Source organism: Gasterosteus aculeatus, chromosome 8 (genome assembly GCF_964276395.1).
Source record: "Gasterosteus aculeatus chromosome 8, fGasAcu3.hap1.1, whole genome shotgun sequence".
Taxonomy (NCBI): domain Eukaryota; kingdom Metazoa; phylum Chordata; class Actinopteri; order Perciformes; family Gasterosteidae; genus Gasterosteus; species Gasterosteus aculeatus.
Genome location: NC_135695.1, coordinates 4,955,248 through 4,981,404, shown reverse-complemented (window position 1 = coordinate 4,981,404; position 26,157 = coordinate 4,955,248). Strand labels below are relative to the sequence as shown.

Genomic DNA, 26,157 nt, shown 5'->3' with positions numbered 1-26,157 from the left:
TTCCACATATTTTACATTCAGGTGTAAATCAGCTCACTCTCCCATGTAACAATGCACCGAACAGACACTACTGGAGGCCGGCTCGGCCTGGATGTGCACGCTCACTATCAGGACAGCACCCATCAGTGCACGTGGGGCAGGAAATCAAAGCGCCACATGCCGAGGCTCGATTAGACGCCGCACGGTGACCGTTGCATCCGGACGCCGTGTTGGTGCAGATATGAGGCCCGAGAAGGATGGAAGCAGGCGGAGCCTTGAGGCCGGCGCAGACGGTTCATGGTGATCTGCGGCATCCTGCCGCGACGCATGAAAAAAAACTAATTATAAAGTATTACTTATAAAAATGCTAATAAAATAAATTTCAATGTAAATAACACTAATTATAGGTTAACAATAAGAGTTTGTAAAACAAAAATACTTTTAGTAATTAAAATGACTCTTGCTTTTCATTGAAACTCAACCGTGAAAACATTTGAAACCACCAAATGAAACCAATCCTACAGAGTCTTAGGTATTTTAATAAAAATAGTATTCCAAATTTAGGTAGTTATGAAATGTGTAATCAAGATTAAAGGCATCATGAGGCGACAGAAATGGCGGCCTTTGGCAGCAGGATCATAAATGAGTCGAGCTGAAGGTTCTCCCAAAGTTCCTCGGTTTTACAAGCAGCCTGAAATAATGTGAACAAAATGTCCCCGAATGCATTTTCAAAATGTCAAGCATCCCGTACCGTATGAATACAAAAGTACCCGCTGTCTGGGTCCAGCCCTTTTAATCCACCCACTCCGCTGAGATGAAACCTCTGTCTGATATCAGGCAAAGCACTTTGACCATCACAGCTATAGACTTTACAAATAACCCTTTAGAATCTGCAGCAGCAGCGATTTGGTGATAACTGACTTTTTTTTAAATGTGGTTTCTGCACAATTGATTAGCAGTTGAGGCTCAGCTTTAAAAACCGCGAGAAATCACTTCCTGAAAGCAGTCAATCTTAAGAAGAATCTTCGCAGAGGAAGGCGAGCGTGGAGACTCAGCTCTACGTCATCGGAGCACTGAGGAAGCCAGGGGCAGAAGTCTGCTGCCTTCAACACGATCACCAAAAATCATTCAGCCAAGTTTAATAAACGGTTTTATTGTGAACTCTTCACACTCAGACGCACGCACGCACGCACACATACATACATACGCGCACACATACACACACACATTTAGTCTGTTTAGTGTGCCATCTGCTCCATAGTGTTGCCATGCATGTCCTCACCGCACTGCAGACTCAAAAAGTGCCATAAAGTGTTCTTCTCCCATCGAACAACACTCGCTCATCGGCGGGACATTATCACCACCAACTCAAAAGTCACAGTCCTTTCCGTTTCCCCGACCAGACCACAGCGTGCAGGAGTTAGTGTTCGATACAGACATTCGGAGGAAATGAAAGGTCGTACACACACACACACCATGGGGGTCCTCGCTGCATGAAATGGAGTGGGATGGCCTGTGGACGAGCACGATGCAGAAGGTAGCGCTTCCTTTGGTAACCCGCGACGACTCTCCATTCCTCCCCAGTTTGTGTCAAAGTGTACGGTGTTGTTTTCTCCCAGTTTGAGTTTCCTCGGACCACCATCCATCCCCGTGCAAAAGGTGTGACCCATCAACCGCCTGCCGATCTGCCCGCCGCGGGGCGCCTTTTGAAAATAAAGCTGGATTCTTTCAGGGGAGCCGATGCAACGGCCACATAAACCTGCCGCCCCCCCCCCCTCCCCTTCCTGCATGGAGAATGAAAAACAGCAACTCTCCTCACGGGGACATTTGTGTTACCACATTAAACTAACCCATCCGTCCCTTTTTTTCTGCGTCTTACTGTATATTCTACACATCAGATATGCAACAGATACATGGTTTCAAGTTCAAAAAGGAATTGAAAAACACCAAACAAGTACACATTTACATATCTACAGGTATAGACGTTAAACTGGTTGTAGGCATGCGCGCGTGCTAAGGCCACGTCGTCAACACAGGCAGCTTTGATATTGGCTGTTGACCAAGACAATCGATACACACACACAGGACGCCTTAACAATTCTGCCTCTGCATCATGGACACTTTGTAGTAACGGAATCAATGCGTGTTTAATGTCCATTTATAAAACGCTTTAAAAATATAAAAACACAGTTAAGTGCGCAGTATGACATGAAAGGTCTTTGTGTGTGTTGTACCTACAGGAGGGCGTTAAGAGATTGATACGCGCCGCAATACGAAAGACACCAAAGGTCTGTAAACAACGCACAACAAGTGTTTGCTGCCCGCAGAGAGGAAACAAAAGGGGAGGTAAACAAAACAAACTAAATCCAGAAGTATGATTCTCTCGACATGAAATGATGATGCATTTCCCCCCTGAAACTCAGAGCTTCTCCTCTGAAATGGCTGCTAGGAAACGCCTCCTCTTCCTCAGCGAGCGCCGGGTGCCCTTGGCCCCGCCTCTCGGCGGCCGCTCGTCACACGGTGGTGGACTTGTGGCTGCCACTCGGGGGTACAGTGAGCCGCAGGGACTCCTCGTCTTCCTCATCGTCGTCCTCCTCCTCCTCCTCCTCGCTGTCCGTGTCCCCGAGGTTGGCGGGCAGCCGGATCCGGACCCTGCTCCTCTGCTGGGTCTCCTGCAGGCTCGGGCCCTTGACGGCATCTTCATCTGAGGACTGGTAGGTCCCGTGGTCCCCCACGTAGTGATTGACGATGTGGATCCCATCAAAAGTGGGCTGACCGGGCCGTCCCCGCTGTCCTTTTAAGCAGCGAATCTGTGAGAACGGGCAAAGGGAGCGTTAGGAGGCGAACGGAGGCAGAGCGCGGTAAAACGAGGACTGTGTGATGCGACGTGTACGAACACCACATGGTTCACAAACTCAACATGCAGGCGTAGATTTGACCACAAACAATGTCCTTCATAGGACGCGTTGTATCCCAACACTACAGGCCAGTTTACCCAGCGTACAGATCGTATTCCAGTATACAATGAATAGATATCATTCATTCATCACTAACAGGAGATGGAGAAATGGACCAGCAAAGATGCACCGTATGTTATTACGAATTATTTTACATCCCGCCATTTCTGCCGGTATGAGAATGCAGTACAGATTTGGGCCAGAGCTTTTGTGAAATTGTTTCAGTCTTGGATTTTTTCCCCATAAAAGCTCTGAGCAGTGTCTGTTCTCAGCTGATAAATAATGTGTCCTCATCCTGTCTTTTACTCCGTTGATGAGGCGCAAATCTCCTCTTTATTGGGCAAGTCAAAATGAGGTTACGGGTACATCACCTACTTCCCGTTGCACCGAGGCAGAAGGGGCCGCGCCACTTTGTGGGGGATAGGTAAAAACACACATCGCTGTTGAACTGCAGCTGTGGTGGATGTGGTCACCCCCCCGCCCCCTTTCATCAGCTACACGGGGGAGCAATGAGACTCTATTCTAGCTGCACTAACTGTGCAAAGATGGGACTCTCCGGTTGGTCTTTTTTTTTTTTAACAGGATGTTTGGTGAGTAACAAATAAGTGAAATGGTGAGAACCAACTGGCTGGTTTGACCCGCTGTTGGCCCTCGCCTCTCTAAACCTGTGCGGTGGAAACACTCCGGAAGACCCCCCTAAGTGGGAGCGACGCGATGGTCGTCAGAATGATTGTGACACATCTGCACCAACTCACCTGGGTCGGTCTGCCCGGCAGCAGTCAGACATGTGGGTAGAGAGGCATTCAGAGCACGAGACAAACACAACCAGCCCACGTTCACCTGCGGCCCTCTAAGCGCGGCGGCCTTCCTGTTGTTGCCATTCAGGGAAAATGAAGCCGGGATCTAAACGACACCAGAGTGGCCGCAGTCACAGATTTCCGCAATATGTTGCAGGTTTTGAACCCAAATGGCCACGTGAGGACGACGGCGGCACTTGAGCCACCACTCGCTACTTTCAGATTTGGCTTCGCTGCAGAGACTGGCGTTGGTGTGATTCATAGCAGGCCGCTCCTAAACCAGAGCGACCACAAGGCAGAAGCCGAGCGAGACGGCGGGCAACTGTGACTGCGACTGTGAAGACTGGAGTAAATAACGAGGTCATCAGTCTGCGTTAAAAAGAAACATCTTTTTGGCATTGTAGCTGCATCACACACAGCGGGGACTTGAATAATCATGGACTCTATCTACATTGGTGTATATCACGGCTGTGCTCGGCAATCAGTGGGGTGAAAGACTCATGCGTTGTGAACTCTGCACAGGAAGTCTCCGGGTGTAGCTAACACTTCTACTGTTAGCATCAAAGCAACCAGCACTGAGGCAGAGTTGTTGTTATACTACTGAGGGAGCCGATGCAAGTCTCACCTCGTCTTTTAGCTCTGCTATCTGGTCTTTCAGGTCGTGGATGTACTGGCTCGAGTCCGTGTGGTTCAGTTGGCCTTGGACCTTTCCTTCTTCTTTCTGTTAGGAGAGGAGGCAGGTGGAGACACATTTCAGAGGTTAAACCTGGCACATGATAAGAGTCAGCCAGGGTTTAGATGTTGTAGCGGAGGTACAGGTACGGGAGCCCCACTGTTCAAAAACAAAAGCAGCCCGGCAGAGTGACAGGTGTCAGGAGGGGAACACAAAAACAGTGTCATGTGTGCTATATTTCCCCCTGGGGCCCAAGGGATGCGGCACGCTGTTAGCTTTAGCAGTTAAACAGCCCATGTGATGTTTACCTTCCTCAGTGAAGACATCTGCAGGCGTTGGAGACAAACACGCAGTCTATTTCAAACCTCAATCGCACCCATGAACATGGCTGTTTTCTACAGGGAGACCGGCTCAAACCACAGGCTGCAGCACGACAACACGGGCAAAGAAAAGAGAAAAAAGGGAAGAATTGTGTCCACAGCCGAGAGGGGACACAGAGTCTACTCTGGCTGGCCAACACCCTAAAAATACTGATGGGGGCTTTTGATTCCTGCGGTGGGGGCGAACATGGCAGGTCCCAGTAGGCTTTTTTTTTTTCCCCCCGAGAGAAGGATTTCAAAAAGCAATGTTTTTTCGAGGTGTTGTCCCTCCAAAAAGCCTGCGGCAATGAGGCGCAGGCGGTTGCAGAGACTTCCTCGCGTTCAGCTGCGTGGATCGACAGGTGTCAGGAACCAACGTCAGGCTCCAACAGACGGAGGAATAGAGGGAACGGCCGGCGGGTTAAAGAAAATCTGTTGATTTTGTTTACCGAAAACCAACAGCAGTGAACTGAGCAGAGGACTTTCTGTCACAAACATCCTCATCATGTCAAATCATGAGGCGCAAACTAAAAAGCACACCTCTGCCATCTATACCTCCAACGGGTAGCACTTTAGTAGCGATTAAGATGGCACTTCTTTCTTAAAGAGATTGAATGCAAGTTGAATGCACTTATACTGAAAGTCGCTTTGGACAAGTCGTCATAGCCATGTTTCAGTTTCAACATTCATGTCACATTTATTTCTACACTTTCTGTGCACCTCCGTTGTTGTGGCAACGGGAAGCTTATTTTGAATCTGCAAAGACGTCAGTGAAGGATGTGTGAAAATGTGTGACTTAAGATAGTTAGATTTGTAGTGTGATTAAACTTCCAATAGATCAATGCCGCTAAATAAAGACCAGAAACCACCTGCATGGAAATACCCTTCCAAGTGATCTTTATAGAATTTGTGATCATAGCACAGATGTGTAAGTGGGTTGACTTTTTTTTAATAGCACATTTAACATGTGAGATGAACGACTTAAGATTTCAATTCATTTTGTGAAGCCCAAATTTGAAAAATCACAAACTTTTGATTTTGAATCTCTTGACGTGAGGATGTCCCTCACGATACGAAGACAAAATGTCCCGTTTGGTTGGCGCATCTGCTTTGACACGAGAAACCACTTCCTACCAGCCCAGAGACTCTGGAGTTTAGCACAGGCCACGGCTGTGATAGCGAAAGAGTCCTACACCTAAACCTCGACACATCTTAGTTTCGGCCAGCGAATGTTTTCCACCCATTCGCATCTCTTGATTAAATCTCTGCGTGATCTTCCGTGTTGCTATTGAAGGTCAATGAGGATCACAAGGTGACCTCTCACCTCAGGACGCAGCCTGCAGATGTTCACCGCCAACAAGCGTCCCACCATCGCTGACAAGGAAGGCAAGAAGCACATCTATTTCTCGCTTTTCTTCGTTTTTTTTCTTTTAAATGAAACGGTTCTTACCCACAACTTATTGAGCAAGTAACCAAACCACAGACCAAGATGCCAACGAAGAAAACAGTGATTTAGGCTCAGAACGTTTGAGCTTCCCCTGTGACGATGTAAACTGATCATTGGATGAAGTAAAAAGGGGAAATAAATGAAGTGCAATGCTTATTGACGGATCATTATGCGATTCTGAAAGGCACGAGGGCGGTAGTGGCGATTCCAGTGTTGATGCACGATTCCGTAGTAACAAAACCTCAGACCACAGTGTGTGTGTGTGTGCGTGTGTGTGTGTGTGTCTCAGAAGGGGACGAGGGGGAGGGTTTTTTGTAAGTGTCATACTTATAAATAGTCTACAGGTTAAGAAGTACAACGGTACTCTACAAAAACCACTTCCCCTGGCAGTGTCTTTCCAATAGAGCCCCCCACCCCTCCAAGTAATATTACAGACAGGGTTTTTCTACATTGTCATTCTTTGTCCTTCTACACCAGCCTCTACTTATAGGGGTCCACAAGGACACTTAGAGGTGTCAACATCTACGTTATTAAACCACTATCTTCTTTACGACTATCAATTATTGCGATAATGATGATATAAATATTATATTTCTTTGACGTTTACTTGTTATTTTCTTTCTTCCATGCAGCCGCTCAGCCCGACCCCACGTCAAAGGGATGATTTCCAACAGCCTTCACACACATGGAAGACCACAAGGGTGCAAAACACAGAGCAGACAAAGAAAAGAACGACACAAACAGTCGCGTCTGCCTGTTGCTGCACAGCTGTGCTCGTTGATCCCACAAACAAGCGTGTGTGTATTATTGGGTTTTTTTGGGGGGACAACTGTATCAATCAGAACTGCAGAGTGTCGGCAGTGTCAGAATCTATAAACTCAATCGATCTTAATATCATCAAATATTACATTCGGTTTATTTGATCGGGTTTGCAGGACAAAAAGATATATGGTTTTGATATGAAAAAAAGTATATGGTTAAATTGGTCAAGAAAATGCCAGGAATGTGATCTCAGGAGGAGAGAAGATGATCACTTTAAAGTCTCACCTTCAGGTTTTGGAAAACTTCTGTTAGAGGTGAGTTTTCACTAAACTGAAAGTTCTCTCCTCCCGTCTGCTGCTCACTGTGCAGGACTATCTGCTGTGCTTCTTTACATATGAACAAGCAATCATAGTTAGAAGAACCATGAAATAACTCTTAATGACTCACTGAGTGCGGCTTGATCAGATTTAATTTAAACCGGGGTTTCCTTGGCAACAGAAGCAAGCTACACTATCAGATTAAAATGACTTCCCCATTTCAAATGAACTAGAGAAGCGCAGAACAAACCACAAAAAGAAAAATCTTTCTTGTCTAACTTAGATAATGATATGTACGTAGGTGTCACTAAGAAACACGCTGACAATCTAAAAGTCTCCTTTGAAAAGCAAGAATACCTCATACACAATTATTTCTGGATCGCTGTCTATGGCTGGGGGAACTTTAAATGTGTTAATCTGGTTTGCGAAGGAGTTGAGGAAATCAAAAGATGACATGACAGACAACCACAACAACGAGTGGGCCGGGACTTCACCTGAATCTCTAGCTCGGAGATCTGCTGCTGGAGCTCAGCCATTGCAGCAATGTTGTCTGCCTCCCGCAGCCTCACTGCCATCACCTCCTCCTTACTCTGCAGAACAACAGAAAAGAGCTCAACACGGTTCTGACTCAGCCCTGTGGTACGAAAGCAAGTGGCGTACGACATTTGAGTATTTTCTATTGGTTGTATCTCGCAGCATCTGCACACCCACCAGAAGCAGTCAAAATACGATCACATACCGAGACACCTCAAGCACTTGAATGCACATTATATAGTCAAGCTGGAGAGAAACGCAGACACGTATTTTACACAATAATACAATACTTTGGATTGATGTAGGTGTACCTTGCACTCTAGCTCAGCTTGTCTACGCTTGATCTCCTGCAGTTGCCCATGCAGGTCTTTATTTTGCAGCGTCAGCGTTTGCACACACTCCTGGAGACAGCGACTCTCCTGCTCCGCCCGCCGCAGCTGGTTACTGTGGATCTGATTCTGTGTGAGCAGTTTTTAACAAAAAAAGATTAATACATAGATATTTTTTTACTTTGATAGACAATCAATTGCATCGAAAAATTGAAGATATACAAAATTTAAAGATGAGAACTTTGTTGGTAACATGACTGCTGCCCTCTGGAGGATACTGAATGACAATACAGGTAGAGAAACCTGTACACACTTTAATTTCCTTCCGATTATTGCCATTTTAAGGCAAGAAAAGAATTGGAAAAAGCAGGAAAAAGACAGTGATCAAAACAATTATTCAGCTTTATGTGGTTCACTAGGAAGCGGATGTGACGTCTGACCTGCGTCTCCTGCTCCAGCATCCTCTGCCGCGTCTCCCTCAGCTCTGCCTGCGCCTCGGCCTCACGTAGCCTCACGCTCATCAGCTCGTCCTGCAGCTCGCACAGCGTATTCTTCTTGGGGCCGTCCTTCCAGCGACCAGCGGTGCGTGCCATGTGACGCTGGGCAGAGGCATTACGCTCCGTCACATTTCCATTACTTATTAAAACGGGTGCACTGCCCTTTTCACTGACATTGGACACGTCTGCGTTCCAGACAGCAAACCTTTTAGATTTAAATATGTAGACTTTCTTGATCCAACTGTGTCACATGTTTGAGAAGTCAGGTAGTTAGGTGCTCCTCTATACATGTTGATTCAGGAGCCTCCTACCCATGATTGAGCACATCGGCGTCCTATACTCATCTTCGAGTGTGTGCGGCTGCTTTCCTTCACAACAGAAATGCGGTATCGATGTGTTGGCGCTCACCTGCCAGTGATCCTCCAGGTCTCTGACTTGCTGCCTCAGCTCTTTCAGGCCGGTCAGAGCCTCCACCTCTCTCAGCTTCACGCAGATCAGCTCGTCTTGTAGACGCGCCACATTGGTATCATCAGGTAGCGACGTGTTCCTCTAAACAAGGCGTGTACCAATTAAAGGTTTTGAAGCAGTAGGTTTACAGCAATGCAGAAAGGCCACACAATAGCACCGTACTTTAGCGGATATTAGGCAGTACATTGTGTACTGGAGCTACTCACCTTTTCTATATCCAAGATCTTGTCCTGCATCTCCTTGAGGGCGCACTGAGACTCCGCCTCCTTCAGCCGGGCCTGCACCAGCTCTCTCTCCAGCTGCAGGACGGACTCCTCAGAGTACCGAGGGGCCCCCTTCTATGACAGGACATGTTTGTGAGCACTGAGGGCAAGGCAGAGCTACACATGCCCCAACGTTGGCATTTAATGATGAACTAAATACTTATGTATCCAGGACCAGTCCATTGTACATATTCTATGGCTGGTTAGATAATAACACACTGCCTTTCAGTGGTGAGTAAATCATATATGGATACATTGTAATAAACAAGTGTTTAATGCAGAGGATTAAAAAAGACTATCATGTAGTTAATTCTCAGACTTTCCCCAGCAAAAATACAGGTCTCCGCTACCTAGAAGAGGACCTTCATTGCAGCGGGCACAAACCATTTTCCCTTTCACTTAACATAAATAATTCATGACTGCTCATTGAGAAGCAACACGGCAAATTATGTAAAACATTGTAACGCTTGCACATTATCATCTGTAAAGAAACCATCAATAATTGAGGGCTCGACAGATATGCAACCAGAGAACACTGTGAACAGGGTGCCATGTGTGAAATGTACCAGCCTGACAGACAACTGCTTACATATTCAGGAATGCATTTCTGAGAATGCAGTTGGACAGTAAGGAGGCTGAGCCCTGTAGTACTCCGTGTCCCAATTTGAACTCATGCATGCCAAAACAGATCATTACCCAAAGCCGAAGTGCAAAGTGAGAAAAGCCCTTCTCTGCCACCGCTGTGGTTTTCGTTGCTAGGCAATGTGTGTCGACCGGGCAGGTAACCGTGACACAGTCGCGAAACCAGTTTCTTTCGGGCCCAGGTGTCTACCGCACCACGTCATCTTGAACAGGTCAGCCGGAGCTTTCGGCCCAACACAAACTGACCCGGGGGAAACATTCCCAGACTCAAAAGTCTCAGCTCCTGTCACGCACTGGGTGGGACCCGAGCCAGTGCGCGCTGCCAGCTGGGGACTCGGCGGCCCTCCTTACCGCTTGCGGCTGATGGAGCTGCCTGGTGGTTGCCTTGGCCTGCTCCAGCTGAGCACCGGCCTCCTCGCTCTGCTGTTTGAGTGTGGCCAGCTCCCGCTTGACCAGGTACAGCTCCTCTGCCTCCTGAGCCCGAGTCACTTGTCCCTTGATATAACCAACCGAGGAGGAGTGGCGTGAGCACGACAGAGAAGGGGAAACGAGGGGGGCGGGATGGATGGGCGAATCAAGAGGAGAAGATGAGGGATTGGATGTGCATGCTTAACTCTAGTAACTATTCCTTTGCCGTCTTCAGCATCATTTGCGATCATCTCGCTTCTTCCGTTTCATGCACTCATTCAACAATGTTATCGGTTAGCACAAGCCAACCTTAATTTGGAGAATCATTAGATTACGCATCATTGTACTAATCATGAGCATGCAATGCCAACAGAGAAGGAAGAAGGAAGTGGCAACATGAGGAACAGAGAAGAGAGAAAATGAGAAATATACCTGGATCAATCTATCTGCCAAGGAAGCACTTTCCTACAAAACAGAAATATCAACAAGAGACAGCAGAGGGAGACAATCCAGACGACAGATTAAAGCACACAACAACAAAAGAGCAATTGATTGTTTACGAGAAGAGACGCAATGTTCATTTCCCATCCAGAAATATCTGTCTGACCGTAGAACCATTTTTTATGTTCAGGGGTAGAAAAGGAACATTGCATGCAGGTGTGGTGAAAAAAAAAGGTGCAAATGAGCCGGAGGCGGTGCAGATAACAGTGACGGGTTTCAGACAGGAAGAAGCCAGAGAGTGGAACTACTGCACAACATCGTTGAGAGGTTAGGGGTTGTTTAACTGAGCAGAAGCTGTGAACTTTGACGAGGTCCGTGGGGAGTCACGTGACAGAGATGCGTCAGAGAGCAGCGGCCCTGAGCTGGATGCAAGTAACAGACTCCTCTAGACCACAGTGGTCCTCCCTGCAGGCAAACACGGCGCAGCCCTTGCTATACATGGCGGACCTCATGCATGGTGGCTTAACCTGACGGCGCTCATTCAAAAAGAGACACGAAAAGGTCGCAGCGTGACACAAGCGGTGCAACGTGGCATGCGGTGCTTTGCGTGGACTTGGACAGCATCAAGCCATAGACACTCCCGCGTCCCGAGCGGGATCGTTAAAAGGATCGGCATCAGTTAGTCTCTGTTATTTGAGCCACACAACTCCGCCTCCGATATGTCCGCAAATCACATAATGAACCATACTGCATCAGCCAAACCGCTGATGGTTTACCATGGAAGAAGACTTTAAACAACAGAGCCCAGTTAGTGTAGGACAAGCCTCCTTCATTAAGAAGAGATGCGTGACGCACGAGCAGACACAGCTGGATGGGGTTATCTAATGTCTGAGTGGCGGAGCACCTGGGACGGACACTCACTTTCTCTAGCGTGTCTATCCTCTGCTTCAGAAGACGGTTCTCCGTCCGCAACCTCTGCAAAAAACAGGAAGAAAAGAAAAATCACGTGAAACAAAAAAGGCAGAGTGGAGCCTTAGAGCATTTCTTTAAACCTCAGACAGCCTCCACGCACCTTTATCTCCACCTGCTCCTCCATCTCTTTAGTTTTGATTGTAGTGTATTCTTTCTCTAACCTGGAGAAAAATATCAGCGAACACAAGAGCGTGATTTTGATTCCATAAGTGGGACCGTTGCACCAAAACTATTTAACAAATGATCTTTCAACATCCTAAAGCGAGGAGAGGATACCTGGCTGACATGGCTGAAATATTTTATAAACAATTGTAAGGCAACAGTTTTGTAACAAAGGATTAATAATAAAATTAAGGATAAGTATCCAGTTCTGTTAAAATCGGCGAGCCGAGCCAAGATGTGCATTTTATCGAGGGTCTCGTACACAAATGAATGCAGTAGCAGAGTGGGAGGTCGCTCGGTGTTGATCAAGTCAAAGCTGCACTTACTTCTTCATCTTCTTGCCGTTGTATTTAACTTGATAAGCAGCCTGGATGACTTTATCCGGTCCGCTGTCCAACTGGTGAGGGATGACTCTCTGGAAGTGCTGGAGAACAATAATGAAATGGGATATGTGCTGCACAAACACGTAGACCAGCTACTTTCACACCACCATGCCGCCTGCTCTTGGCCAGACATCAAAGTGCATGAGTGAACATGTAGGTACGTGTCACTACTATCTGGGTGTGCTGGCGGTTCGGGGACCAGGAATCTGAGCTGCTGGAATGTTCTGAGGCTGATGTACCTGTAACATTCCCTCCATGTCCAGCTGGATGAGTTCGGTTTGGTTCATCTGGAGGATGGCCAGCCCAACGCGGAACACTATCTCCAGACCCTGAAGAGGGAGATCAACAGTAATCACTGAGGACTCTTCTTTTGAAAGAAGAAAAAAAAAAAAAGTGTTCAGTTTTTTTTTTATTTTTAAAGGAGATGGAGGATTTACAGTTTGTTACAACAGGTCTCAAGGGAGCAAAAACGCAACACACAGCCACTTTAAAATGTGGAATGGAGTTTTGGCATGATGAGGTGGCGCTGCTCTGCAGGCGAGGTGGATACACTCCTCTGTCCCGCACCCTTGCAGGTGTGTCCTACGACGAGCAGTGAGGAACGTATCTGCTGGCTGGCGACAGTCTGTGGATGTCCCGGATGATGCTCGATGTTCTTTTTTTGTGTTGCTTATCAAGACAAATTTCTTTCAGGACAATAAAGTCTATCTTTTTCAGTTCTCCAGCAGATGGTGCTAACGGGTAACCTGTACATGACAGGAAACCACCAGGGTTTACTGATCTTTTTTTAGATTTCAATCAGAAGCCATTTATTTCCATGTATGTTATACATAGAGGAATTTAACTTGGTACAAATGTCCTTTAATTTCGTCTGCAGCTATCGGGCACAGGGAGAGCTCCTACGTTGCATGATAATGCTCAACCGTGAACACAAAAGCACAATGAAGCCAAAAAACACAACGACGTGCAGAGACTAATTCCTTACAGAATGGTGAATATACGCAGACATACATTATAATAAAATGTGTGTGGTTGCTCCAGCTACAATTTTGGTTAATCTGACCTCACACATGAAGATGTCAAAGATCCTCGTGGCGACGGGCAGAGGGAAGGAGGTGAGGAAGATGGTGAGGAACCAGGAGGAGGCATACATGGAGGTGTGAAAGCTCTGAGCCTGGAAATGGATGTGCAGATCTGGGAGTTGTTCCTGCGTGGCAAAAAAACAATAACATGGATTCACATTATTGCCACTGTACCAGGTAGGAAAGGCCAAAGATCTTAGATATCTCGCCACCGTGGCAGATATACTGTATTGCATCATCTTAGGAATTGCGGTTTGAAAATAAATTTCCTAAATTGAGCCCGGTACAACTCGCTCGATGTTTATAATTCTGAAGCAGACAAAAACCTTAAGTCGGTGATAGAAATGTTCAGACACGCAATACAGTCCCTGCGCTATACATGAGCACTGTCATCAGCAAACCAAGTAGGAGGTTCCTACCTGAATCATGTACTCAAACTGGTACATGCAGAGTCCCAGCTCGGCCATGCTGGGCTTGAAGAGCTCTCGTAATCTGTAGTCCTGCATCAACTTCACAAACACGCAGAAAGCCTCCTCTTCTGGCATCTAGGAGAAATAACACCACCCCCAGGATGAAATCAAACCTCAAACTGTTATTCTCTAAAACATGTTTTCTGGCAGCTGGTGAATCAGTGGGTTTTTCATGCACGTCTGTGTGTTATTATGCCTCTGAGTGTTTGTGTGTGTTGAAGATTGGTCATTACCTGCATGAGCAGCAGTCCTACAATGAATGCACTCCCCTGACAATAGCCGACCTCGCGGTCAACCAGAGAATACGCCTGAGGTAAGAGACGAGCTTTGGATGAGTCTCAGTGATTGCTGTACACCAGTCATCATGCAGTTACTGTACTCACACGTTTTTTCTCTTCCTTACTAAGACTTAAACGCCGTCATCTGTACACACACTTAGCATTTAACTGCTGCTCAAACACAAATGGCGACCTGCCTTCATGACGTTGAAGAGCACTTCCTGGCCCAGGCTGTCCTTTTCCTTGAAGAACTCGTGTTCGGGGTAAGTGCGCGCGATGTCCCTGCGAATCAGCTTCTCACAGGGCGACGTCATCTTCAGGAGTTCCGAGTACTGATCCTTGATGGGCATATTCTGCGCGTTGCACAACAATTGCCACACGATCGCCCGAAAGTGGTGAGGGATCCCTCTCCTGACGAGATCCTGGGGAAAAGAGCAAAGGGTAGATGCTTTGTGTATTACTTAGGAGGAATTCAAAAAGAGCATTTGGCAGTCGTACATCTTCATTTGTGATCGTGAATAAAACCCATGGGCTTAATGCGGAGAAGGAGAACAGACACTTCCTTACAACAGGATACAGCCATGTCGTGCTTTGTGCTCTCCGTTTATCGTCTCATTTCAGCACAGAGTGCATCTCACTGCCACTTCCACTGACAAATACAATCTCGTCAGCGAGGCACTTTGTTTTCATCTATTACTGCCGATGTAATTTGATTGAGAAATTTCCTGTGCTGACAGGGAACACTGGTTTTTGTTTGCGGGTGTGTGTGTGTGTGTGTGTGTGTTTGTGTGTGTGTGTGTGTGCATCTGGTCGGTCCAGGGTGCATCTGGAGCAGAGGTCCGCCCACACTGGCTTTCTTCAGGGGATCCCTCTTCGGAGACAAATCCAGCTCTGTGTTGGAACAAAGCGCCTTCTCATGTCTTCACTGTGTCCGAGGCGCTCCACTACGTTAACCTCCTCTTTGTGTGTCCCGCTCAACGCGAACATCGCTGCTTTATTCACCAAATGAAAAAGATTTCTCAGCAATAGTAGGTATTCAAACATACAAACAACATTTGCTGACACATGCAAAAAAGTGCTTTGTACAACGGAATCTTGGTCTGGAAGCAAAGGGGAAGAGGCTGTACATTTTGTGGAGGCCTCAGCAGTTATGATTAACAGAGATGCAAGCATCTGGCCCTGGACGCCATGCATGTGCACTGGTGGTGTGCACCGCTTCCTCATTCCTCAGAAAGCCTGCCCAGGCAGAACATGTTGCCTCCATTTGCATCAACCCTTTTGCATGTAAACCGATGAAAAATCGCTGATGATGAGTAAGAGTTCCTGGATGCATGCTCATTACAGGAGAGGTTAAATGTATCCAGGAATGTTCTGACATGACCTCGGTGACCCAGTGGCTGCACTAAGCAGTTGTACATTACAAAACTACAAGTACCATGCAGGGTTTTCTATGGTCACGCTGTCCATGCACAGTTCAAACCAAACCGGCCACTGATGGCGACCGGGAAAAGGATTATCACAAGACCGCCGAGAGCAACCGCGGATACAAGCCACCTAATATTAGCTTCAAATGTCAAGAACTAAAATAACCAGTTCAAGCGCAGTGTGCCCTAGAACAAAGATAGCCATGATTTCTGGACGCAGTAAACACTCACACAGATACGGCCATTGTGGCATTCGGAGCCTGATGTGGATGCTTGGGAAACGTGTGTATCATGAGTGGACCCAGATACCACTCTTGGACTTTCATGTAGGTTTGAAAGCCCCATGTTTCTGTTCATTTATTAATCGGTTAATCTAAAAGGGTTCACTCCCCCCGCCCCCCAATCTAGAATATCATTGGCGCTCGTGTTTCCTAATTTTGGACCTGGAATGCTTTGACTGATACTTAAAATTGTAGACATTCTCAAATGATAATCTCTGTAGGCAATTACAGCTCTTCTAATGTCTTTCTGTTGCACCACTCTCACCTTGAGCTGCTTCTCCTTCTTCTTGCGCACCTCCTCCCACTCGTTGACGATCCGTCCCCACAGGATCCAGGAGTCCTCCTCGAGGTGGGACAGGTTGGAGGAGGCGGAGGAGCTGGACACCAGGGAGGAGCCGCTGTTTCGCCTGGAGCCGTTCATGGAGCGCAGCGACTTGCTGTCCGTCTCCAGCAGCCTGTGGGGAAGACGTGTTTGGAGCGTTACCACTGCGTGCAGACACAACATTCCTCTTATAGTCTGAACCTGAATGCTACATGAATCACTCAAATGGTTTAAGTGTTTAGCAGATTCAGAATGAGTTATTGTTGTTGCTGTATTATCGTCAGCATCAGTAGAAACATCAAACTCAATCAATTCCACAACTACAGTTGTTGGAAAAACTGCAAATAATGTGTGTCATGATATCAATAAGGCTGTACTACTCAAGGTTTTTGCTACCCTCAGCTGATAAGACATCTTGTCAGCCGAGATTAGGGGCACTGGCCTCAGGGTGACATTCTGTCCCATGAGGGTCAGATGATGGTCAGATGTATGTGAAACAATCAGTCCTCTGTACGTGCGTAACCATCCCTGTGTTTTAATGCCCTACCTGCAGTATATATTCCTGCTCCAAAGAGGAAAACCTTTGAGTCAGCTTGGTACATAACTTGTATGTGTGTCCATCGGTTTCCTGTTTGCAAACATTAAATAACCTGTTTTGATGATTTTTCGCCGGTGTCGAGTGAGAATTTTTCTAACTACAATGTAACCATCTTATGAAACACGCGTGTTCATCTCCTGTGCAAAGCCATCTCATCAAAAAAAGAGCATCCCAGTGGCTTAGTGGGACCAGCCCATCCTTCCTGCTGCCCATTCTCCAACAAAGACAAAACAGCAGGTAAAGGCCAAAGCGCCAAACCACACACACTGTTTCAAATCACAGCAGCTCAAACATAAGCGGTATAGCGCTAACCGTACCACGGCTCTGAGCCGCAGTCACAATACCATTATTAGGAAGCATTCAAGTACATTCTAAAATAAGGTATACAATGAACTATCATCCAAAACAAACACATTGAATGATGGCACAACCGGGTAGTAAACATTTGTTGGGACTCCTTTGAGTAGCTTATAAAAATCTATAAACAGACTATAACGGGTCTGTTATAAAAGCAACTGCAAGTATTGGAGGCCAATAAATTAATTTGTGCATTGTGGGTGGTTTCTCAGCGGGTTCATCTATCCCTTTATCACTCTTATTGCTCGGTCACTGGAGTTACAGAGTCAAGGATCAGTGTACGGACACGCAGAGGATGCTGGGACGGCCAACGTGTGCGGCACAGAGCAGCGCGTGACAGACACACAAAAGGCTCGGACATCTGATCTCGGAAAAAGAAAAAAAAAAGAACAGAAAAAGAAACCTGGGCCTTTAAACCGGAGCCCGAGGCTTCTCCCAGAGCGGCTTGGGTTACAGCCCCGTGTGAGGAGGCCAGGAAGACGCCTGCAACGGAGCCGCTTCACTCGTATATCCAGAGGGGAACATCTGTAGCCAGAACGGGGCAGGAAGTTACAGCCGCCCGTCACCAACGGTCACAGACGCACGCCGCAGGGACGTGAACCTGAACATACTTGCACCTCTGCTAATAATTCACTAGTAGTCAAACAGAAGTCTGAAGCGTTACAAATACAGAGGAGCTACCCGCCGCAGTGATTTAGCGTTAGTCGAGCGGCACTTGCGGTGTTTAAAAGGAACGTTAGGAACAGAATTTTGAGCTCGGACGAAACGCCAAACCATTAGCTTCACATTCCTTTTTCAAAAGTGCGACCGTCACAATCTCACGACTACAATTTGCATGTATATGGCAGGAGAGCAAGCTTAGAGTACCTTTAACCTTACCAAGATAAATTCATGGTGTACTCCTCATGAATGTGGTTTATTGTGGAGCTTGACAGGTTTACAGATGTGGAGCGATGAGCGCCGGACTCCCTCGTCTCTGTGTGACGCCAGCGAGCGAGCGCTCAAGCCTTTTATCTGCTCTGTAGGGTACAAAGGCCTCAGCGAGCACACAAACGCCTCGCGAGCAGGGGGCGGGATGCACCGCCGTGTCTTTACCGTGCTTTTGGAAACCAAAGTCCTCCCTGCTGTTGTTGCACTTGTCCCGCCGACACAAACGAGATCACAATGTCCGCGCGTTTCGGCGGCTACCGGGATGTTGCTACGCCGGCGTTGCTAAGCGGATGGGAGTCTGCTCAGACCTTTGTGAGGGGGAATGAGGGAGAACCCCAAACTGGTCAGTTTTGATCGCCCGCATCACAAAGTGTGCGAGCGTTGTGCAGCCGGGGCTTCTGTGGGCGGAGCGATGAGTCACAGACCTCATCTTTGAACAGAGCATTGCTGTCCTCTCCGCTGGAGAGAACTGTGACACCGTCCCCGAGCTCTGAACTGAGCTCTTGGTCTCCATGCTGACACGAGGAGGGGGGCACTCGCCATGGGTGAGAGTCAGGGCAAAGGAGGAATTCACAAAACTGGCAAGAAAGGGCCGTTGCGTCGCCCTCCAGCAGCGTTTTAATCTGCTGGGGACAATGAGCATGTCAGGGACGCCACAGAGAAAACAACTCAGCCTGCTGAAGATTAGCACAGCTCAATAAGTTAAAATGCTAAGCAGAAACGAAGCGGCAAAGCCTCTTAACTTTTCACCAGTTTACCTTTAGAATTCAAATTTAGAGTCGCTTAAAATCACATTGCAAATTATCTCCTTAAGATTCAGTAACTCTTTCTCTGCCCTTCCAGAACCTGCAGATCTTAACCTTCACATATCTTCCCAGAGTACAAACCATAGATTGAGACTATAGCCCAAAGAAACAACACACACACCGAGGTCAAACACCTGAAATCAGCAAATAACTGACGGGCAGAACAGACTCAGCCTTCATGTGCAAAGAGCACACAACAACAACAAGCGCACAAACAAATTCAAGGACAAAAACTCTAAATCTTCTCAACATCGGCCAAACACCAAAATCCTCCAGAACTCCAGACAAATCAGTGATTTCTTTCTTTTGACAATATTTTCGTCAAAGCAGCTAGTTGGTAAGTCCCGACCTGTTGGCCGTCACTCTCCTGTGTGTGTGTGTGTGTGTGTGTGTGTGTCTGTGTAGATGTAATGAGTGCAGAAGGATTCTAACACTCAGTGTGGTGAGAGTGTGTCTACAAAACAAGGCAGAGAGGAAACAACAACATACAGAAAAGGTTTGAATACTGACATGAACACAACATAACTCAAAATATTTAAATATTTTAGGACAAACTCATTTGTTACAGTCAGTCTTTTCAGTCGTGTTAGAATAAACAATCAGAATAATTGATGTGGAGGGAGTGGAGGATAGCAGCCATTGTACTTCCTGAGGAAGTTTCACTTGCTGTCGGCGTGGCGGTGCAGTGGTATCACAGCCCTCGTAACCGGTGTCACACTCTGCAGCAGGAGGGTGAGAATCCACTCGGTCCTCCCTGTGTGCACAGCTGCTTCCCTCCGGCTCCCTTTAGCCAGGTCACGAAAGGTCACTTTGTTTTGCAAAGTTAAGAAAGCAAGGTTTAAGTCAAGCTTGGGACCGGCATGCAGCCGATTAGATAAACACGAGGCCCAGATCAGTACTCAGTCCGGCCGATGCTCGAAGCCCAGGTGTTGGTAGCGTGGATCCTAAAGTCGGATCAGCGCATCCATAGTTTGTATCGTTTTAAACAAATCCCCCACAACAGCTCTGCCAATCCGCCAGCCCGTGGAACCAACCACTGAAGACGTGGTGTCTGACCGGCACCACCTCCGCTCGGACCAAAACCCTGAACACTTTGAGGAGCGGGAGGAGCTAAATGACGGAGCGCTCACCTGTTCTGCTCCTCGAGCTTGGCGAGCAGCTGCACATCGTCGGGACTGAGCTGGCCCGGTGAGGCCGGGGAGAGGGCGGGCGAGGACAGCGACGTGGAGGAGGAGGTGGTCTGCAGGGACGTGGGCGTGGCCACCTGACTAGCCATCTGACTGACCGTGTGGGACACAGAGTTCTTCACCCATGAGAGAGTAGAACTCAGCTTACCAGCAACCTTGTCTGTCGCCACCTGCAGAGGACGGAGACAAACTGTGAACATGTGACCCCCTCCAGTCTCCATTACTGGTTTGGTTGGAGCCGCGCTGAGAGTCGTCATGGTCTGGATGGTTCCAGCATCTGTGCTTTAAACTTGGCATTAGCAAATCAAAATCCCCCTTTCTAACACCAGGGTCAATGCTCTGAGGTTAACTTACTCATTTTGTCCCGTCTTTCAAGTGACGGATTGAGTGGCAACCGCTGATTATTCGGTCAGATGCTCTTTGCAGATTATCATCCTACATGAGCGACATTTCTTTACCTCTGACTCAGTCTGGTGTTTCACATGTAAACAGTCAGTGTTGCTGAGGAGGAGCCCACGTCACCCCCACACATACATCTGATTGCATGCTGTCACTCTGTAACAAGAACCTACAGCTGACATTTCACACACACACACACACACACACACACACACACACACACACACACACACACACACGCAGAGCTTCAGGCTACAGAGAGGAGGAGACAACCTGATGCACTGTAGTGAATGATACTCGTACCTGCTACTCCAAATAATCCCAAAGCATTGGTTTTCAGCTGCTCACAGACTCCATGAGGACAGACACGAATGGAAATATGAAGAAGCTCAAGGAAATGCACTCCTCAGACCTTCGGCCGGTTAAATGACGTAGTCATATGCTGATCACACAGCATCAGGGTCAAAGAGCACCACTAAAGATTACGAGATTTCTTAAAGTACCCTGCTGAAATCAGCGGGAGAGGGGAAGTGGATTTGTGCGCTCAGCAAAAAAAAAACTCCACAGGAAGTCTGGATACTACAACGTTTCATGTATTTTAGAACGAGGAGTCATCTTTCTGTGAACGTCAGGTCTCCTGAGGGGCCGAATACACAGCATGGAAGGACATAAAAACCAAAGGAGACGGAGAAAGGGGTGGTGGTAAATGTGGAGATAAAAATGTGCAGCAGTACAGACTGTAGATATCGGAGCCACGGGTTATTGTTACCCTGCTGCCCTACAATGATGAAGATGAAGCCAGATATTGAGAAGTCTGTGCAGGCATAGGCAACAGGACGGAAATAGATTCAACCTTAATCAAAACAAGTGGCGGTCTACAGGGCGTCCCGGTGTGACGCGTATGAGACAAAAGCAGGTCCTCTTCCCCATTGATGTGTGTGAGGCATCAATGTTAAATAAAGGCACCACTGGCACGAAACGTAGTTCAGCAAATCATAGATCCGCTCTAGAGCAGATCTAAAGTTTAAAAAGAGCCTCAGGGCTCTCTAGCTGCCGGTGCGGAGAGAAATGGGAAGCTGGTCCACCAAACCTTCATTATTTTCATAACACCCTGTTCCATGAGCTTTCACTGCGGGGGGTGGAGGGGAGATATTTACTGACCTTCATCAGCCATGTGACATGAAAGGCAGCTAAACTAACAGATTCACATCCTGCAGCCGCATTCGAACGAGCCTGCAGAGACGACACCGTGGCCAGAGGAGCAACGCGCCCGTGGGAGGAGAGAGGATCACGGCAACATGCATGAGGATTCATTTCAATCCAGAAAAACTTGAACCCATTTTAATGAAGCAGCGACCTTTGTACTGGGTCACTGTAATTTAATTGCGGGGCTTTATTGGATAATGTTGAGATTAAAAAAAGGTTGGATTTCTCTTCATTTGATTACTTACATTTCCACTTTAACTAAACAACATTGCTGTCTTGAAATAGGGACGACAGATGATATCTCTAAGTCCCTGTAATGGAAATATAAGACCTCATTTGTAGTCAAGTACATTCACACAAACAACAAACAAGACGGCAACCTGGAATAGGCGGTTTGCATTTCCTGCAGTCCACTGCCTTTCACAGAACTAGGAAACAACACCAGCACCAGACATGTGCGCCCACAGCCACAATGTGAAAGTGTGTGTGTGTGTGTGTGTGCGCGCGCGCGCGCGGTGCACTCAGAAGTCAATCTCCACATTTTTCCATCTCAGCAGCAGAACAACAAAAGCAGTAACGAGAGTCCAGTTCATTAATACATGATTGGGATCACAAAGAAACTAATACAGTGACTAGATCCATCTGATGAATACAGGACATCTAATCCATCTTACAGACACACTTATATGATAATAATTCACTTCAAAAAAGGATAGCAAAAATGATTTACGTTATTTGTGTTAAAACGTAATCACCAATATTGGTATATGGTTAACAAAATAAAAATCAATAAAGCAGAAAATCACAACCTCCAATTTTAAACCTGAATATTTCTTTGCATCACTGAGCACGACTGCAACCTTCCTCTGTGAAAGCAAAGAGGAACATGTGAGGGGTCTCGTTACAGAGAGAGGAGGTGAAGCTCTTATTAGGTCTGATTAATGATGCACCTATTGATAATTAACTCAAATGGCAGTGTGCCGTATTCACAGTTTTTCTACCCAAATGCTGAATTCAGTGAACAAAATATGAGCAGCAAACCAAATGTGCTTAGTCAGGCCAGGGGGGGGACGTGCTTGGAGAGACGTCCAGGTCCAATACATTCCTCCTGGCCGGCCCAGCGAGCTGAAGTAAGGCGTCCCCGCAAATCCTGCAGGACACCGTTTCTGCTTTTGTCTGCTGAACGACTCCCGGGGGCCCTGAGACGCAGCGCGCATCGCTAATAAAACCCAGCAGGGCGGGGAGAACAACTTCGAGACGATTGGGGAACTGAGAAAGACCAACGGCATTACAGGCGCGTTGAAAAATGGGTGCATTCATCTCGCCGTGCCCGCTGTTACTTCCCTTTCATCGCCTGGCAGCGGGTAACAGCAAACCTGTCCCCCCCCCAGCAGGGGGGTGGGGAGAGAGCGCGGCCGTCTTCGGGGAGACACGCCGTCCATGTTCCGTGTGGGGGTGTTAAAGCACACCGGCCTGACTTTAAGAGCTACGAAAGGCCTTTCGCTTCACTCGGAAGGAGGCTCACGTTGTCCCAGCGTACAATCGGCAGCGCAGTGCACCCCCCCCCCCGGCTCTTATTCCACACTGCTGCAAAGCCTTATGGTGGTACACTCACCCACACGCGGGCTTTAGCCTTGGGAGAGCTTACTGGGTGTGTGAGTGACGGCTACGGTCACTGCAGCCCACCGACTGCTCGGCTTTGTGTGGGTGATGGAGGGACGGTCCTCCTCTGGGGGGGCGAGGGGGGGGTGGGGCTTCATGGGCACCTCGACGAAGCAAAGCCTTTCACACAGATGTAATGTGATAACGGAAATACATCTGTGTGTAATCAGCCAGGGTTGAATCGGCTGGACTAAGTCTTTGACTTCTGAGCTCCGGTCACAGGTGGAGCACGATGGAGAGCATCCGAGCTCAGAAACGACCAGGTTGGGGTTGAGGCATTTAGTAACAGTACAACTCTAGCTTTACATTTAACAGCACGTTGTGGTTGCAATTGGTTTGGTTTGCATGTCAACAGGGACATCCCCCCCCCCCCCCCCCCCCCCCAGTTAAATGTCTCAACACGTCGTGGGACACACAGCCAAAACCAATGTGAGCGGTACCGTATTTTAAGTCATCGTGGAAAGAAAACTATTCTCCCACGACCCTCACATGGGACCACCAGACCCGGTTGGCTCACTGGAACACTTCGTGGCAGCCGATTAACGGAGTGACGTTACTTTCTACGTGTTTTAAGGGTGTTAAACGGTGTTAAACGCGATAAACCGCCCGCTTCCCCTCTGGGGCCTCAGCGCACAGTCTTTGCTGTAACTTGCAAGTCACTTCTGTTAATGTTAAAGTTAAATATATCGTTGGCTCGAATGCCCCCGCCGAGCACTTCAAATCATTGGCACACGAGCGACACGTCCACCGGGCTCCGAAGCCGGAGGCCGCTCGCTCCGGCGGGACGCAGGAAACGTCCCGTTACGGGTCGCCGCTGGAAGTCACGGAGCCCGAATGGAGACGTTAGCATCCAAAGCGACGGCGTGCAGCGCGTTGCTCGCAGAGCTCCACGAGGGTTGGAAAGTTCTACGTACTAACTTAACTTTACTTTACAGGACTTCACCGAGCAGAAAAAGAAGAAGAAAAAAAAAATCTCCGACGACCGTCGATGATATTTTCGTTCCAGGCGATAGCTGGAGCCCGTCGCGGCCAGTTAATTAGCCGACGTTAGTTTTTCCAACTCTCAGCCGAGCGTACGGTGGCTTCACAGAAAGCCGGTGACCGAAGCGAATACTGCCGCGAGCCAAACGCACGAGCTCGGTATGGACCTCGGTCTGCTTCCTAAATGTAGTGTCATAGCGTTTACTTCAACTGATAAAGCGGTAACTTCCAGCCGGTTTTATGAGTTAGTGTTCACCCCAGTACTTAGTCAGAGCCCAAAACCCCCAAAAACCCAAGAACATCCTTTACCTTGAAGCGTTTTAAACCAGCAGCAGCAAACGTCGTCTGCTCCTCATGCACCGAAGTACAGAGCTACTGCTACCAGACCAACGACCACAATGCATTAGCTATTTATTCCAGAGTTAGCATTGCTAGGTCTCCACTTGAAAAGCTAGCCACTACTGAGTTAGCTGGCTAGTTCCCATTGACTCCCGGTCCAGCCCGTGCAGTAGTATAATACGTGTACACAACAGCCTGCGGAGCGCAGACACACGGCGGCCTACCAAATGTTTACATCGCACGGCGCATGCGCAGTCAGCTCACGCGACTCGACAGCACCGCCACGTGTTCGTGAGGAAGAACCGCACCTTAAAAACCCCGAACTAGTTCCACTTTTTTTTTTCATTTCTCCAAAAAGAGTAAAGATTGAAAATACTTGTTGTTGTGGGTGGAAGAGAAAATAGAAGTGTGTTTTATTTCGCAAACTAACCTCTTTCTGTATAGCACAGCCGACGTTGAGTTGGATTTGTAAAATCTAAATAAGGGTCACGCATGTTGTCCTGGTTGGACCATCTGTAATCGCTGTCTTAAAACCAGTAACTAGTGGAGTGTGTTCTATGTCATTAGGGTTTTCCACTAACATTCACCTCCTGGAGGCCTGAGCTCCCACCAGAGCGATCTTCACTTATACTGATACTTACTTTGTGGTTCATAAGTCACCTTTTCTATGTATAGCACTGTTGTAGAGCACAGACAGAACATTATTTAGACATTTTATCTTGAATTTTAGAAACTTTACATGTCAGGGATGCATTGAAATTGTCCTCAATGTCAACAATAGGATACAATATTTCAAATATGGTAGCACCAAAGACAGGAGGGCAGAGCGTATGAGACCATGTGTTATGAAAAGGGAGCATCTCAGCCAAGTCCCTGTTACTCACACGTTCACCAGGTACATGACTGCGTGTCCCCCCCATCTATGAGATTTATTCAAGTGAAAGTGAAGGTTGAGCCAAGCATATTAGGTTCCAGCTTCGTTGTTAGTACTCTTTGATCACTTACCTCAAGTTCATTGCTGAGAAAAAATATACTTTTGTTCGGGTAGACTTGAGGTTCGAACACCGGCGCGTCAGTGGACATTCAATTAATGGACGTTATCCTCTTAGTTAAATCGGAAAATAACCGGCGATCAACTTGTGAAAAGTCTGATCTTCGGCAGTAGACAGTCCTCAAAAAATAAAAACCATCAACCGAAATCCAAATGAACTCATGTAAAGTGGAAACCGACGAGGAGCTCCTTCTCTTCGTCTAAGCTGACTTCAACTCAGCTGTCAATTGAAACTCATGAGGTGACCACATCCCTCCTCTGGTGAAAGCCGAGTGCCTCGACTCACATACCGAACAGTTTTGTAGCTTACTTTTCAGGTTTTCCGTGGGAGCAGTGACGCACGTCTTTTGTTGGTGGTTGAACACTCCTCTGCCCATTGAAGGAGCTGAACAGC

The 26,157-nt window shown here is 47.5% G+C and overlaps 1 protein-coding gene across 12 annotated transcripts; it reads right to left on the bottom strand.

The window, feature by feature from the left end:
* Positions 1-1,116: 1,116 nt before the first annotated feature.
* evi5b (ecotropic viral integration site 5b) lies at positions 1,117-26,042 on the bottom strand. Of its 12 annotated transcripts, none has more exons than XM_040184107.2 (20): positions 25,718-25,939; positions 20,069-20,295; positions 16,191-16,380; positions 14,418-14,642; positions 14,176-14,250; positions 13,892-14,017; positions 13,454-13,597; positions 12,630-12,719; positions 12,334-12,431; positions 11,946-12,006; positions 11,795-11,848; positions 10,865-10,897; positions 10,376-10,519; positions 9,326-9,457; positions 9,060-9,200; positions 8,595-8,753; positions 8,137-8,283; positions 7,786-7,881; positions 4,359-4,454; positions 1,117-2,789 (listed from the first exon to the last, which is right to left on the bottom strand). In XM_040184107.2, exons 1-20 carry the CDS (start codon positions 25,793-25,795, stop codon positions 2,493-2,495), a joined length of 2,613 nt encoding a protein of 870 aa, XP_040040041.2. In that variant the 5' UTR covers positions 25,796-25,939; the 3' UTR covers positions 1,117-2,492. The 12 variants fall into 12 exon arrangements, with proteins under 12 accessions (XP_040040041.2, XP_077963775.1, XP_077963777.1 ...); XM_078107649.1 differs by having other exon boundaries at positions 9,326-9,454; XM_078107651.1 differs by lacking the exon at positions 25,718-25,939 and adding an exon at positions 24,683-24,981.
* Between the last annotated feature and the right edge of the window lie 115 nt (positions 26,043-26,157).